This window comes from Thunnus albacares, chromosome 17 (genome assembly GCF_914725855.1).
Source record: "Thunnus albacares chromosome 17, fThuAlb1.1, whole genome shotgun sequence".
In the NCBI taxonomy this organism is placed as follows: Eukaryota; Metazoa; Chordata; class Actinopteri; order Scombriformes; family Scombridae; genus Thunnus; species Thunnus albacares.
The window spans coordinates 7624961-7640979 of NC_058122.1; the positions used below are offsets into that span (position 1 = coordinate 7624961).

The 16019-nt window shown below is 44.4% G+C and overlaps 1 protein-coding gene across 7 annotated transcripts in view; it reads right to left on the reverse strand.

Moving 5' to 3' along the window:
• Positions 1-16019, reverse strand: part of LOC122966204 (RNA binding protein fox-1 homolog 2-like) — a 41367-nt gene that overhangs the window by 14455 nt on the left and 10893 nt on the right. For 4 of the 7 annotated variants that reach the window (XM_044330220.1, XM_044330219.1, XM_044330218.1 and 1 more), the window contains 4 exons: positions 2322-2525; positions 2023-2196; positions 1486-1539; positions 1129-1221 (listed from right to left, as the gene is read on the reverse strand). In XM_044330220.1, the coding sequence (XP_044186155.1) occupies positions 1129-1221; positions 1486-1539; positions 2023-2196; positions 2322-2525 (525 nt within the window). Of the gene's footprint in view, positions 1-1128; positions 1222-1485; positions 1540-2022; positions 2197-2321; positions 2526-5214; positions 5635-12265; positions 16000-16019 lie in introns of those variants that run through there. The other 3 variants (XM_044330222.1, XM_044330224.1, XM_044330221.1) reach the window with 3 other exon arrangements.

Below are 16019 nucleotides of genomic sequence, written 5' to 3' on the forward strand. Positions count from 1 at the left end.
CAGTATCCATTCAGCTTGCTGATTGACTGAAGGTGGAGGTGGTGGAGAGAGTATGTTGCACCAGTGGATGCAGGTGGCTGTCTTTCATTCCTGACCACACTGCAGGAGAACTGAGAGTACAGAACTAAAAAAAGGGTCCAGCCAGCCTCATCCATCATGCAGGGACTGACTCTCACACACCCACCCACCCACACACACACACACACACACACACACACACACACATACACCATAAGGAAATCACCAAAGTAAGCCCATGCAGAAAACCTGGCTTACAGTGGCTTGGGTCAAGAGATCCAAAAATGGACAACCGGCTGATTGAAACCCCAATTAAAATAAAGAAGAAAAACTGCTTTAAAAAAAAAAAATCAGCACATGCTTCAGTTAAAAACAAACACAATATTCAATCAAATCAAAATAAATTAACCTGAACGCACATTGACTTTACATTAAATTTCAAGCGTACAGCTCTTTGGTAAGAATCCAGACTTCCATAAAGTGAACATGCGTCAGTGTTGCTGTGATTCCCAGCATGCTACTGTTGCACCAGGAGCCATAAGCTTGTCACAACCACTTAGCCACAGCACCGGGAGAGAGGAACACAGAAGGATTTCTACACTAGGGAAGAAAATAAGAGCATCTGACAGCAATCTGCCATGCATCATCCTTTCACTGCGTTCCTCTCGTGCCCTCCGGTGCCGACTACACAGACATCATTCCAATTGTTGCAGAAAAAAAAATTGTAATATCAGTGTGGCTGCTAGTTGCACATCAGTGGAGGAAAAAAAAAAAAAAAAAGGTGAAGAGGCACAACAGCTTAATGTGAAAACAATGCTGCAGAGGAAAAGTACCCAGCATGCCTTATGTATTGTTCTTGCACCCCCAGTCATTCCCACCACAGAGACAACAAGAAAAAAAGGAGCAAACAAGTCGTTTTAAATTGAAAAATTAAACACATATTGCAGAGGACCAGGGAGGAGTGGGATACCAGTGGGCTGCATCAGAGCATATCACTAAAGGGAGGATGGGAGCTAGCTAGCAGTCAGTGATCAAGCAGAATTACGATGTGAGCACAGAAAGAAGACAGAAGAGAGGACGGAGAGAGAGAGAGACAGAGAGGAAAATTACCTCAATCTTACGACCTTCCACCAGTGTGCCGTGGAGCTTTTCCCTGGCTTTCTCTGCGTCTGCGCTGTTCTCAAATGTCACAAAGCCAAAACCCTGTGGTACACAGCAGAGGTTAAAGAGGTTGATGGTGATTGAGGGGCACATCATGAGGGATTGTGGAGAGCGAGAGGAGAATCTGTGAATTCGAGGCCAGTACAGCATTCTGACATTGTTTAATAGATGATGTAGTTGCAGAACAATTGATTCCCCCGTGTGGCGAGCTGGTACTGCGTCACAAAGCGTCACATTTACAGAGAGTAATTATACATAGTGGGAATTTACCGTCAACACATTCTGGGATGCAAAAATGGCACTTACCTTTGAACCCCTCTCATTGAAAATAATCTCTACATCCAGAATCTTCCCAAATTGCTGAAAATAAATATGAGGAAAGAAATTAGCAAACACATATAAGCAAAGAAAGCAATTACGTAACATCTTTGAGTTATTCTTGGTTTGGCTTTACTGCAAAATCAAAAGCTTCTGACACTGAAGTACAACTGCTTCGCACTAGGGGTCACTATTATACAAAAGACAACTTTCAACATGTCAGTGTGTTTCTTTCCATCCCTTTGCCTTGAACTCTGCTCTGTCCCCTTTTTTTTTTTTTTTTTTTTTTTTACACTCACTTTGTCGCTCATGCTAACACACTGACACACATAGCCAACTGCCCCCTCAAGCACCAAGAGAACACCCATGAGTGTCTTTCCCTTTGTGCGAGTTGGACTCTTTTGTCTGTATCTACACCCCACCCCTACCTAGTGAGTTGGCCCCTCCGCGAAGAACCCGGGGTGTCTAGACTGATTTATTGATCCTGTTAAAAATGAGGCCCCACAACATTCCCAAACTTCTTACCCCAAACATCTGCCTGAGATCTGGGTCCCGGAAACGGAAGGGGATGTTTGAGACGTGGAGGCGTTTGGGGGTTCCTTTAGCCTCTGCGGAGTCTCCTGCAGAGCCTCCTGGTCCTACACCTCCTGTACCACACTGTACACCCGCCTCACCCTGGGACGTCTCCTCTGTCTTTCCCTGTGTTGGGCAGAGAGAAAAGAATACGTTTTATTCCACATATACCATTACCACTTACAACTCAATATCCCTGACGACAGTTAACTAAACTACCAGTAAAGGCTTCATCACCACGCTGTGCTTACATTGTTGTTGTTGTTGGTGGTAGCAGTGGTGGCTCCATTAGCACCAGCCCCTACCTCTGCTGTACCTTGGCCCCCAGCACCAAACATGGCCCCAGGGCCAAACTCCGTCCCCGGTAGCCCGTTTTGAGGAGGGGGTGGAGGAGGGAACGCTGTAAAGGGTGGGGCCACCAAGCCCTCCTGTCCTCCTGTTGAATCCTGAGAGCCCTGCGGGAGCGGGGAGGGGCGTGGAGGGAGAGGAAAGAAGAGAAGGAGACAGCTTAGCATACATACTCAGTAAGCCTTTCACAGTGGCTGTAGCGTCCTGATGAAAGCAGAATGAAAGGGTTAAAATCCTGCCTATTTAATTTCTCTCTCTCCTTCACCACTCAGTCACTCTCCTATTCCCTCTCTGCCACACTCTCCCCCTCCCTCTACCTCCATATCTCTGACAGGCATGTGTTTTCAGTCAGCCGACCATGAAATATTTACAGCAAACACATCCATTATTAAGAGTCAGAAAATTCGATACACAGTTTGAGATACAAAGATGCTTATAGGATGGATGGACGGACACGCAGAAAAATAAATACTAACCGTGACATGTTAACCATGACGTATTTACAGCTACTGGTGTATTGTGTGAATACCTGTTCCTGGATTTTTGGATTTCGTTTAGAGGCCATCTATAATTCAGATTAAATGTGTATCAGCCGGGACGTTGTTGCCTCAGGTACTATTTTCTCTGCACTGTTACAACTGTATCAGCGGTGGTATCATCTACAGATTCTTTATAGCTGTGCTGCTGCTCCAGCCCATACTCCTTATCTTATATGTGTGTGTATATATGTGTGTGTGTGTGTGTGTGTGTGTATGTATGTGTGTGTATGTGTGTAGTGACTCTGCAATATTGCTTGCTTTAATCATTTCACCCACACTGAAGGACATCTTGGACTAAGTTTCACAAAATCCATTTCCAGTAAAGAGAGAGAGAGAGAGAAAAAGAAAGGGTGAGACAATGGATGGACAAGGAGATGCAGGATGAGTGGAGAAGCTGAAAGAGAAAGAAGGAGGCCAGTGCGTGTGGGGGGGGGGGGGGGGGGGGGGGTCAGGGCTGCTTCTTCCACACCAGGCCAAGCAGGATGACACACAGCATCCAACACCATTAACCACTGGCCTGGTCTCTGCCATGGGCTGGATCTGGGCTGGGTGACGCCTAGAGACACCAAGTCTCCAGACAGCCTTTTTAATTAGACGGAGTAACTAAGATGCGTTGCCGCAAAGCAAATGAGCTCTGTCCCTCTCCCTCTCCCTGTCTCTCTAATCCTATAGCTTGACTGCTCACTGTTCTTCTGCATTGACAGCCACGCTGGCTGTTAACAGCCAGCTGAGGCTTGAATGCCCATCTGCAAGACAGACGGCTTCTGGGGCCTGGGCCCAACTAGGCATCAGAGATGGCTGCGTAATCCAAAAACAGGACAGAAAAATCTGTGAGATTCGTCCTCTGCCACTCTCATTGTGGTAAGGCTGAATGTATGTTAGGAAAGAATGTGTGAAAGCTGATTTTGTTTTACATCTGCTATGGTTTCTGTCACCTAGCGATAAAAAAAATGGAACCACCGAAAACCTCAAGACGAGGAGCCATTAAAATTCATTGGTTAGGATTTAGCTTACCCTGGGAAGGTTATATCAAAGCCTGAGTGTGCTTGTTATGGCATGTGAGCCTATAAACATGCAGTAGCTTGTACTCAGCCACTAAAGGGTGTGTCCTATAGGCATATCCCTGCCCAGGGATGAGTCACACACCCCAAAAACACTCAGCAGAGGTAAAAAAAAAAAAAAAAAAAAAAAAAAAAAGGGAGAGAGTGACAAAAGAATAAGATTATGATTAGACAAAGAGGGAATTTGGTCTAATCATGCTTTAACAGGAGTGTTTATCTACATTCACCTTTTTTAGCTTTTAATGTCTTACTGAGCGAGAGCTGGTCAGTGAGTGTGTCTCCCAGAGCTGAGATATTTCATTTGCAGGCTTGTCATATGATAAACTCTGATCATCTAGTGTTTTTCCAGAGACTTCTTCAGGGCAACAAAGAAGCAGCTCATTGTTTATCAAAGCAAAGTTAGAATTTATGCTTACTCTGTCGTTCCATGGCTCTTAGCTAAATAAAGCAATACCAAGCTTAGCCTGGATATCATTAAACAAAGCTCCACATCAAACCACAAAATCATTAATGAGAAGAAATATTCAAAAGGTGTTATAATAATCACATTTATTTGAGGGTTTGTCGTGATTTAGCTGACCAAGTATAAAAAGAAAATGAATCATGGAAGAACTAATAATCAGATAGGCGAATGGCAGCTTGCAGTGGATTAAGATCAGAAGTGAAAGCAGAACAACCACACAGGCATTCCTGACCCGCTGACTGAGGAGCAGCACTGCCCTACATGGCAGCATCATATGGTCAAAAGTAGAGAGGACGAGGAGAGGAGAGCGAGGAAAAAAGAAATAATGGAAAAAAGAAAAGGGGGGCTCGACAGGAGGGCAAAGGGGATTATGGAAAATAATGACACGCTCTATTAGCGTTGTGTCTGTTCTCGACATAAACTTCCACACTGCATTTTGACATTGTGAGATAAGATACAGAATTGGCTGAGTCTATGATACACAAGAATAAAAAGTGTATGCTTATCATTAAAACTGCATGAAAAGCAATCTGAGCAGAGCTGACAACAGAGTAGATCAGGTATCAACAGACATGTTTTCTAATATTACAAAAAGAAAAGGACCATCTGGAGTAGGACCTATTCATCCATGCTGTTTCACTCTCACCTCATGCGCGCACACACACACACACACGCGCGCGCACACACGCACACACATACACACACACACACAGCAGAAGCACAGTTGTGTTACCTGAGACACCATATGTTTTTCCACACACGGAGAAGAAGAGGGGGAGAAGAAGCCTTTTCACGGCAAAACCTTTCAAGCGTGCGTCTATGTCTGCTGACTTTAGCCTAACCAGCCCAAGTGAAGCACACACTAGCCGCAGAAACACAGACTGAGTGGCCAAGTGGTGATGCTACTGAAACTGTAAGTTTACTCATCAATCACACAAACTCATGACCATTTGTCTATCCTAACTATCTACTGTCTGCAAAGTTGCCTGGCTGAAATACTCTTTACAGCTTCTTCTCCCTCTGCAATCCGTCTCTTTTCTTTTCCAGTGGTTGGAGAAGTATGCCTCCGTTCACCCCCCCTCCTTTTTCCCCTTCCCTATTCGTTCTTGCCTGCCACGCTTGATGAAAGCCAGAGGGAGATTTTTTTTTTTTTTTTTTCTCTTTTAAAACCACCGACACCCGCCCCTCAAGTCACTCAAAACCTCTGCTGCACTGTGATGTCCATCAAAGCGCAGGCCACTGCCCATCTCCTTATACGGCTGCCTGTGTCTCCTTCCTGCCAATCAGATTACGCTAAACTTGTCCCTGAGAGGTACATCAGTAGTTAACTGGTTCAGAGGACACGTGGATGTTTATGTGGCAAGAATAATAACTTAACAGAGAACTTAGTTGAAGCTCTTACTGTACACTGTATTTAGTACACAATTTCATACTAGCAACAGTTATTTCTTAAAATTTAACAAAGTAAAAGCTTTTCCCTAAAATCACAAATATACGTGTCGTCATGCAACATCAGGGATCTTATAATGAGCTTTAATTTAATTTAATGTAATTTAATTTAAACTACAGGGTAACACAATGCTGTCTGTCAGTGTCAGCAGCTCTGTGACTGCTGAGATCTGTGACATACAGCTCGTCTGTTTTTGACTGTTCTGATCAGCATCAGCATCAGCATCATTATCATAATCACACTGACAGCTCTTTCTCTCACACTCTGACTCACCTTGGGCAGGACAAGATGGCCTAAATATATATATTAGATATGTATATGTATATAGATATAGATAGATATATCCCCCTGCTAAATTCATGCTGGTTTCAGTTTTTGTTTCTTTTGATAAACTACAACATAGCAAAGTATGTTTTTAATGAAGTTGAATAATTAAAAATAAAACATAATAGGTTGAGTATTCAGTAGCGACTTGGCTTGCATGTGCAATTACAGTTGTAACAGCATAACTAAAGTACAGCAACACTCACAAGGCTGTCGTCAGTTTCCTGGTTTTACTAGATGGCTACTAATAAAGAGCGACAGGGCAGAGAGAAGGGGAAGACATGTAAGCACAGTCACAAGACAGATTCAAATTGGGAACGCTGCATCCCTAGAAAGTCATAATTATTCTCTTTTGTCTATAAATATCAGAAAACGGTTTAAAATGTCCGTTAGAATTTCCCACACAGCCCACAGCAGACATCTTTAAATGTCTTATTTAGTCCAACAACAAACAAAACTTAAATATTCCGTTGACTTTCATAGATGACCATAAAAGAATCAAATCATCACATTTGAGAAGGTGGAACGATTATTCGATTATCAAAACAGCTGCTGGTTAATTTTCTGTTGATCAATAAATCACCGCAGCTCTGCTACAATATTTCAACAAAATGAACTTAGTGCAAACATACTTATCCTCAGCCTGTCTGCATGATAAATGACGCATGATGTTTCGTGAGTCAGAAGTATGACTACATCTGTAGCACTGATGTACTCACCATCTTCCAAATGATGATTATTTCTCAACTTTTTTTGTGTCACTGCAACTCTTATATCATCACAGACTGACATTTACACTTATGGGATTTCCCTGACCTTTAATCTACCCTGATTTACTACAGAATGCAGTCAAGTAGAACAAGCTTTTAACCCTACTGCCAAGAATCCTTAACACCAATACTACAGACAGCAAGGATCACTGAAAATCTGCAGACCAAGCCAGTGCAGCATCTGTATGCGTTAATATGCTTTCCACACCGTCACTTCAAACTGTTTTATTCCATCCACGAGAAAAAATCTTGCATTACTAATTCTGAGTGGATGCAGCGAGATGGGGAATTTGTACACTGGCGACAGAAAAAGTTTAAATGAAACTAGAAATACTGCCTTGAGGTTTGATGCCTCTGTCCGACCACTCAAGTTGCAGTCTACATCCATGTCTGTCCAGACTCATAATATTTGTAGTGAGGACTTTGAAGGAATTTAATAAAATCACCACAGTTTCAAGGTGAGCACCCAAGATTAGTGTCACCAATTCAGTATCCGACCAAATGTGAAATATGATCACAATCTCCACTTCTGTTCCTGAGTTATGGTGTTGAATAATGTCCAGAAAAGTGTTTTTGCAGATCATTATGTCACAGTGAGGTTGACCTTTGACCTTTTGGATATAAAATATCATCACTTCATCATTTCATCCTATTAGACATGTGTGAAACTTTGTCATAATTGGTGTATGAATTATTGAGTTATGGCCAAAATGTGTTTTGTGAGGTCACAGTGACGTTTGACCACCAAATTCTAATCAGTTCATCCTTGAGTCCAAGTGGACGTTAGTGCTAGATTCAAAGAAATGACCTCAAGGCCTTCCTGAGATATCGTGCTCACAAAAACGGGATGGACGGACAGACAACCCAAAAACATAATTCCTATGGTTATAGGTGTCGCCGGCGCGGAGGCACAAAAACGCAGCGGCACTGACTTACTGCTGCAGTCTAAGCTAGTGTACAGTGTTACACTGCTGTTTATCATGCAGGAGCAGGTAAGCTAGGAGATACTGCATACATTTAGGGCTCTGCTGCATCGCATCTGTGCATCACATCACTTGCAATGCGCCTCTGTGTGTATATGTATGTATGTATGTGTGCTTTGGTGCGATGCGCAGACTGTTTTCACACCTCAACCTACTGCACACAGCCTTGGGCAGAGGCAGTTAGAGCAGCATTAGTGGTGGACAATATCATCATGGCTATATGTGCAGTGGGAGAACAGTTAACCCTGAGGTGAAGCAGTGTCAAACAGTGCATTAGGCCACCAATACTGCACACTCTGCACTTTGGTTTACTGCTAAATCTATGGTAACAGCTTAGAGTGGGTTTGTGCTGTAGTGAGATGGGTGGTGGTTGTGACCTCCTTGACATTATCTGTCACTTTCTAATGTGAGATTTGCAACGCAGAGGAATACCCATAATCCCACAGGATTCCTATGCTAAACAAGGCTAAATATGCGGTGAACTTGAAATGCATGTGTACACCTGACACAGCAAAACACACATACACTACAGTGTGTTATGACAGTGAAGTTGCACAGTTCTGTCAATTTCTCATATGTGTGCAGCTATTCTCCCACAAACAGACGTGTACACAGAGACCTGAGAGTAACACAATTCTTCTTCCTGTGGACGCCTTCCGGTCCAATTGCCGGCTTACGTGATTGGCCACCGCAGCATAACGTTGGGTTGCGTTTCAGCAAAAGTTGATTCTGGATCAACTTCTTACTGGACAGCCGCTGCGGCTTTTTGCGGCACCCCATGCAGTCCCCACTCCCACAGTGGGGACTGCTAAATGCACTACCCCCTTTCAAATGAATGGAAGGACTGCCGTTTTTCATGAATTTGGTGTGAATGCAGCCTAACACTGAGCAGGTAGGTTAGAGGAATGATGCAACACCTCTGGACATCTACAAATACACACAGAGAGATAAGGATGTTTTCACACAGCAAATTAAACTGACATTTTTAAACTGTGTAAGAATAAGAATATGACATGCTCAGTGCTCTGTTGTTTGACAAGAATAATAAGTGACCTCCACCACTTGCCAGGTAGTCATTGTTATGCATATTTAAAATGACAGGCTATCCCCCCATACAGCTATGGACTGTTAATACCTGATGTTAAGCAGAGCACAGACATCCAGTGTAATAATCAGTTTCGGCACAGACAGGACAGCGGAGTCTGTTCACTAATTCACCTGCTTCTGCTGCATGTGTTTGTTGACATCAGCCTGATATCTGAGGACAGCTGGCCAGCTAGTGTTAGCTAATGACTGAACAAAGTGATCAGTCCACTCTCATGGCTTCACCTCTCTAGACAATGCCACATCAACAAACACAAACAAAGAGCGCAGATCAGTGGGAAGAATATTTTTTCAGTCTATCCTTTTAGGGATTGCCAGAGCGAGCTAGCCACTTGGAGTCTGGAGACATCCTGAGTCATGGCAGTTCTGTAAACTGTGGCAGGTGTGCACTGTTTATAGGACTATTTAGAGTCAAGAATGCTAATATAGTCAGAAATCGACCTTTTGTGGTGTTACAATAACTACATTTATACTATGTTGTCATGGACAAAACGCTGTTTAGCGTGCCCTTTGCTATAGCAAATAAGACATACTTACTGACTGCAAAATGGCAACAGTGGTAACTTTAATGTTGACATCAAGCAAGACTTGACTAAACGCCAACTCTTATCCACAGTGAATGCTATAGAGACCTGTCACCCAAAATAGAGAGCAGTGCCATAAATTTTACAGAGGACACGGTGACTGATGGTGTGTCACCTTTAAAGTGCATTCCCACATGGAACTAACCCCCCCCCCCCGCCCCGCCCGCCCGCCCTGACACCCTTCGAGTTACAACCGTCATCCTGCATTTGGCATCATTCTCTTTGAAGAGGAATATTGTGTTTAGCTTACAGCTGCTCTAGCCTGCGGGGGAGTGAAATAGAGGAGGGGAAACGGGAGAAACAGAGAAGAAACACATGACAAAGGGAAAAAAAATTGAGAAAAGGAAAGCTCGTGTGTGAAAGAGAGACTATTAACTGAGATTTAAGAGGTCTTGGGGGGAGGTTCTACCTGTGGTTGACTGACCAATCAACTCCAACACAGCAGAAGCTTAGGAGCAGTCTGCATGATTATTATGTGCATCAACATATCATCTTACATGCACAGTACTGCAGTATAGATCTGCATTTATGGTCAATCTGTCTTAGTCAATGCACTTGAGCCAACCCTGCTCCTGACCATTGCTTACTGCTTGGCTTTGGTGTGAAGGGGTGAACATGCATTTCTACAACAACTATAGGGTGAGGGTATACAATTTTTATCTTATTGCTATAACCTAACAATAGATATTGGTCTTGACTTGTAGCCTCTCACCCATAATGTCTCTATTGATGTCAGCTGTTGCAACTTTTCAGGTGCTAACCAAATAAAGAAAAATATTCAACAAAGCTACAACAGTAGTTCCTGTTGAACCTTCAATATAAACACTGCAGCAGTGTTTTTCAGTGTGTGTCAGCAGTGTGTTTCCCCTATATTCATTCTGCAGCAGCGGTGCGCCACTGCAGAATTATGAGCGCCGCTGGTAAAATTTCACAGGATCGTTAATATCAATGGGCCTCTAATAATTTTCACTCGCATATTGTGCAAGCATGATAGCACCCTACGTTATCGTGGAATTGTTGTGAGTCATCAACTAATGGATCAAATCCCAGAATCCTCCCTCTCCTCATTTTTCATAGGATATCTACGTGCAAGGCACCGTCATAAGAGTAGCATAGCTCCTTTAAGGAATAGGGCAGTGCGTAATGTGTGTGTGTGTGTGTAGTGAGCGCGTGGTTGAGCGACAGTGAGAGCACAAGCAGCAGAAAAATGACAGTGAATGCGAGCGCAGCAGAGGAAAAGGTTAGCAGTAAGTTGTCAATCTGGCAGGAAATGTACAGTACAGGCTACAGTGTGTCAGTTAATACATGCTGCAGCTTTCCCTCCCTCCCCGGCCGCCCCAAAGCAGTCAACCTAGGGAAAACAGTGCTGCAGTGAGTACTGTTCTTAAAAGTGCTCACATGTCTTTATGAAATATACAGATTAGGCTATGAATGGGTCAAATGAAGGTAGCGAGTATGTGTGAAAGTGGTATCTCTTATGACAAAGGTGCAGCAGCGTATTGCTTAATAGTAACTGTTTGTCTAAGACTTTGTTGTGCCCTAGGAGAGGGGGAAGTAGAAAAACACACCTAGCAACAACTGGTGTGTGTGTGTGTCTGTGTGTATGTGTATGTGTATGTGTGTGTCTGTGTGTGTGTGTGTGTGTGTGTGTGTGTGCGCCCACACAACAACTGTGCCTTGGCACCTGTCTCCCTCAATCGAGGGACAGATGAAGTTTAAACTGCACGGACAGCTTAGATGACAACGTTGACTCGCTTGACAAAATCTCAGCTTCAACCCTCTCTGCACATGACATTACATGACACATGCACGCATATAGTTATGAAATATAACATGACACTCTGTGCGGGCAGCATGGCGAGAGCATGCATTACCCACTGTACATGCATGTCAACACAGGCAATGAGAGCAGAGGTTGAAATGTACCAAATGCAAATGTACCTCTTGGCCCCACCCCCCAGGGCCCAGAGGAACCCACAACCAGAGAGCAGGACATGCTAGAACAGAGCCGGAGAGCAGCTCTCGTCCTCAGGCTGTCTGTCAGCTAAAGTAGCACAGACACGCCCACCATATGCTAAGAGCAGTCTAGCACACAACATCAACTGTATAAACATTATATGCTACAGCGCTAAGTAACTATTTTAATACAGTCGCAACCGTGTAATTCTGCAATTCTTGCACGAGCATAAAATATGAATGAAGACAAGGGGAAAAAAAAATGTTGCTTATTTACAGCGTGGTAATAAGCCTTGATTTCTTCCAAAAGAATCACTTAGGTGCAAAGAGTTAAAAAGTGAAGGGAGCAGAGCTGCAGGGACAAGCCCTGCTGTTAGCCTGAGACCCTGCCAACTATCTGACAAAGGCCTCACCTGAGCCAAGACACAGCACAGCCAAACAGGCCATACCATAAACAGCACACTAATGACTTATTTTCATCAAGCCAAACTAAACTAATGAAAAAAAAAATCATTAATGATCTCTCTTGTTTTCCCTTGTTCTGATATTGCAATTATCAACATATGCACACGGTTGTTTATAGAAAGAGGCTCTACTTGAGAAGTGAACTTACCGGTAGCATTGCAGGGTAGTAAAGCCCCATCATTGTCTGATCTTGAGGAACAACTGCTGACCAGCACTCCACCTTCTCGTTCCTTCTCCTCTCTTCTTCTATATGTGTCTCTATCTCTCCTCCTGTTCCTCCTCTCCTCTGTCTGTGCTCTAGGACCATGAGCTGACGGTGGCCTCAGTCCACTTCTGTCTGTCTCACACATTCAAATTCTCCCTCGTTCACTAACTCTTCCTCCTCCTTCCCCTTCGCCGGAGTCCCTTCTTCCACTTCTCCAGCACGCAAGGCTCGTTTGCCTGTCACTCTCTGCCTCTCCTTTCTTCGTCTCCCTGGCCCTGCTGCTCTGATCCCCCTCGGGCCTTTCTGTCTCTCTCCTCCTGACAGCCTGAGTTTCTTCTCTCCTGCTCTCTCTCTTCTCTTTGCTCTGCGTCTGTCATTCACACGCTCGCGCTACACCGTCCTGCTGCTCCCCCTGCTTCCCCTTGTTCCCGCCCCTCTTTTAAACTTTCCCTCCCTCTCAGCCTCAGTGCCTCCTATCCATCAAAGCATCCATCCTTCCATCTAGCCATCTAACCCTGTATCTGGATGGAGTCAGAAAGCTGCTGCTGCTGTCTCCTCAAACCCCCAGAGAGAGAAAAGGAACAGGAAGGAAGAAGATGCCGTCTTGTATCCACGCACTGGCAGCCTGAGAATACGGAACACGAACGCGACCCCCACTGCATTGCAGCTTTTTTTGATGATTTATTTATTGCGTGGCAGCTTGTCAGCTCCAAAAAGCAGTGGTAGGTAGGCCAGTCTGTAGACGGCTAGGTAGACAGCTGCGTGGGTAGGCTCCTAGATCACCATCTCTGCTGCAGCTGCCTTCATCACACAGATGGAAGTCTCACAAAACTGAGGGAGCGCCAGCCCCGATCCCACTATCTAAACCTCAACCTGAACATGAATCTGTATCACGTTGCATTGCGCCTTTTTCTTCTGGCTCGGGCTCAGTTCCCTCACTTCCCACTACTAAACTGTTAGGGGGGCGCTTAATTTGCCGAGATGAGAGTGCAGTTCTTTGCACCGCATTTTCATATGGGAGGGACTGAACTCTGCGGAAAAAAAAGCCCTGATGCCAAGCTTTCAGACATCTGCTGAGTCTGGCTAGAACTGGGTCCAGAGGGATGGAGGGAGGGCAAGATAAGTGAATGGAGGTGGTGGAGGGGGAAAGGGGTAAACGAAGGGAGCAGGGGCAGAGACAGAGGCGCAGGGGATGCGAGCGAGAGATAACGGGATAGAGAGATAAATGGATAAAGGGCTGGGCGAAAAAAAAAAAAAAGAGCGAGGGATGACAGGATTAGGGCTGTAAGTGAGGAGGATGAGAGGATGAATAGGGGATGATCTGAGGGATTAAGCACATAGACTGAACACAGCGATAAACACACGCAGCCTCGCACAAACACATGCACATAATGTACACACAGATGTGCTGTGATCATATTCATGCTGCTGAACTTTGGCTGAAATACACACACAGACTCATACAAAGGGCTATATCTATCCAACACTCATCAGCTGACTCACACAAAGGCCTCCTTCTTCAAACAAAGTATCTACAGAAAATCAATAGCTCAGGCGTAACTATTCTATAGCAATAATCCATCGCTGGTTAATAGCAAGTCCTCATGTGAAGGTTACGGCGCGCTAAATAAAATAAAAATGCTTAGGAATGTAGCCTCTATGACTTGTTTGTATGTGTGTTTGTGTGTGTTTGTGTGTGTGTGATGTGAACCCTGATCATTTTGTGACCTAAACAGCAGGAGACTGACACGTATGGCCCTGAGGGTCAGAATGGCCATACACACACACACACACACACACACACACACACACCTCACAGTGTGCAGCAGCAGTAGCAGGGACCCACAGGAGCCTGTGACCGTTTAACACACTCATATTGACACAGACCTACAGGCAGTTCAAACATGCATACATAACATAAGACAGGAGACATTACCAAGACAAATGTACTGCAGCAGTGAACAAGCCAATCCGGCTAAGCTAGGCTTGGCTTGCTCCATTTGCATGATAACCAGCAGCTAGTGTGCTAGAGACTCCTAATATGTGTGCTCAAGGGCAGAATACATTTGTGGGGACGACTTTTAAATCATTTATTAAACAAATGCGGCAGTGTGCGTTGGCACTGAATTGAACAGATGAGATGTAGCGCAGATCAGATGTGCCGCAGATCGCAAGTATTTCTCTGCTCAGGTGTTTGTCTTACAAGCAGAGGAATCCGGACAGGCGAGTGCCAAGACTGGAATACATTGTATGTCTGCTCTTACTGAGCAACTGACTATTGTATGATTTTGTGCCCTGCAGGCAAGCCATCTTAAATAACTTCTTTCCATTTCTGTTTCACCTCTATTCCACTTCTTCGCCTCATCCTCTCCCGTCTTGCCTTTAATCTCTTTCACAATCTTTATTTTTGTCGACACGTCAACAACAGAAATAACTGAATATCGGACAGGAGGGAAGGGAAGGGAAATTTGATATTACGTAAAACTGACTTTAAACCTGAAAGACAAATTCTTACAGCGTCAGCCTCTTTAAGTCGCTCGCTCGCTCTCTCTCTCTCTCGCCGTTGGAGAGCTGTATTCCCAAGAAAGGAGATGCCAAGGGTAGAGCAGGAGTAAGGGGGGAAAAAAAAAAAAAGAAGAAGAATACATGGAAGGAGATGAGGCCTCTGAGAATCTCCCGTGTTGTGATGTGGGGAGGGAGGCTGGGGGCTCACAGCCTCACAGACCAACACTCCCCTCCTGTGGCACTGCCAGAGAGCTGCACATCCCAAACACATGCACGCTGGAGACACACTTACACATGCACGCGAACACAGAGACAAAGGTACTCACACACACACACACACACACATACATGCAAGAATCCTTTCTCATAAACACACCCAAATGGAGGTCGCATGTGCATACACACAAACTCATCCACACATGAGTACTGAGCTGGTCTGAGCCGCTCAATGTGCTCTGCTGCTTGGAGGTAGATAAGAAAATAGTCAGCTACCCTGCCGCTGCGCTGCACACATAAGGCACTCATTACTGAGAGCAATATGCATGGAGAGACACTTAGAATAAGAAAGAGAGTGGAAGAGAGAGAGACTGAGAGAGGCATTACAAGAAAGAAAGTGTGAAAGGATAGGATTGTGGAAACAGTATTGCATGAGGAGGGTGCGGAGCTTAAGTTTAAAGAAGGTGATATTGTCATTTCTTTCTACTTTCTGAGGGTCAAGCCTTTGAAAGAGAAGCTCAATCACTCCCAGTTCCTCTTCCAATCCTTCTAACAGCCATCATTTATAAGCTACCACAGGCTGTAGCGGAGGAAAAATAAAAGAGCTCCCGCAGGACTTCATAACTGTCTCGATAATGATGCCGTTGTACAACAGAGCCACATCCATCCTGCAACAGGACTAGATGGGTGACAACACTTGGTTCCCCTGGCCAAGAACAATTAAAGCTTCTAAAATTATTTATATTACACTGTGCCACACATTTGTTCCAACATTTAGAGGAACCAGACAGTGCAACTATCCTTGTTTCAATTTTCTTACAAGTCAGTGGATATATTTCCTTTACATCTTGTGAGCAGGCAGCATTTGATTAACTGAACTTGGTGGCTGAAAACTAGAACATCTCCAGTGATTTCAGGATACTGTATTAGCATTTTTTGTAAATGTATTTTTACAGAGGTTTGCAAGCAGTCACTA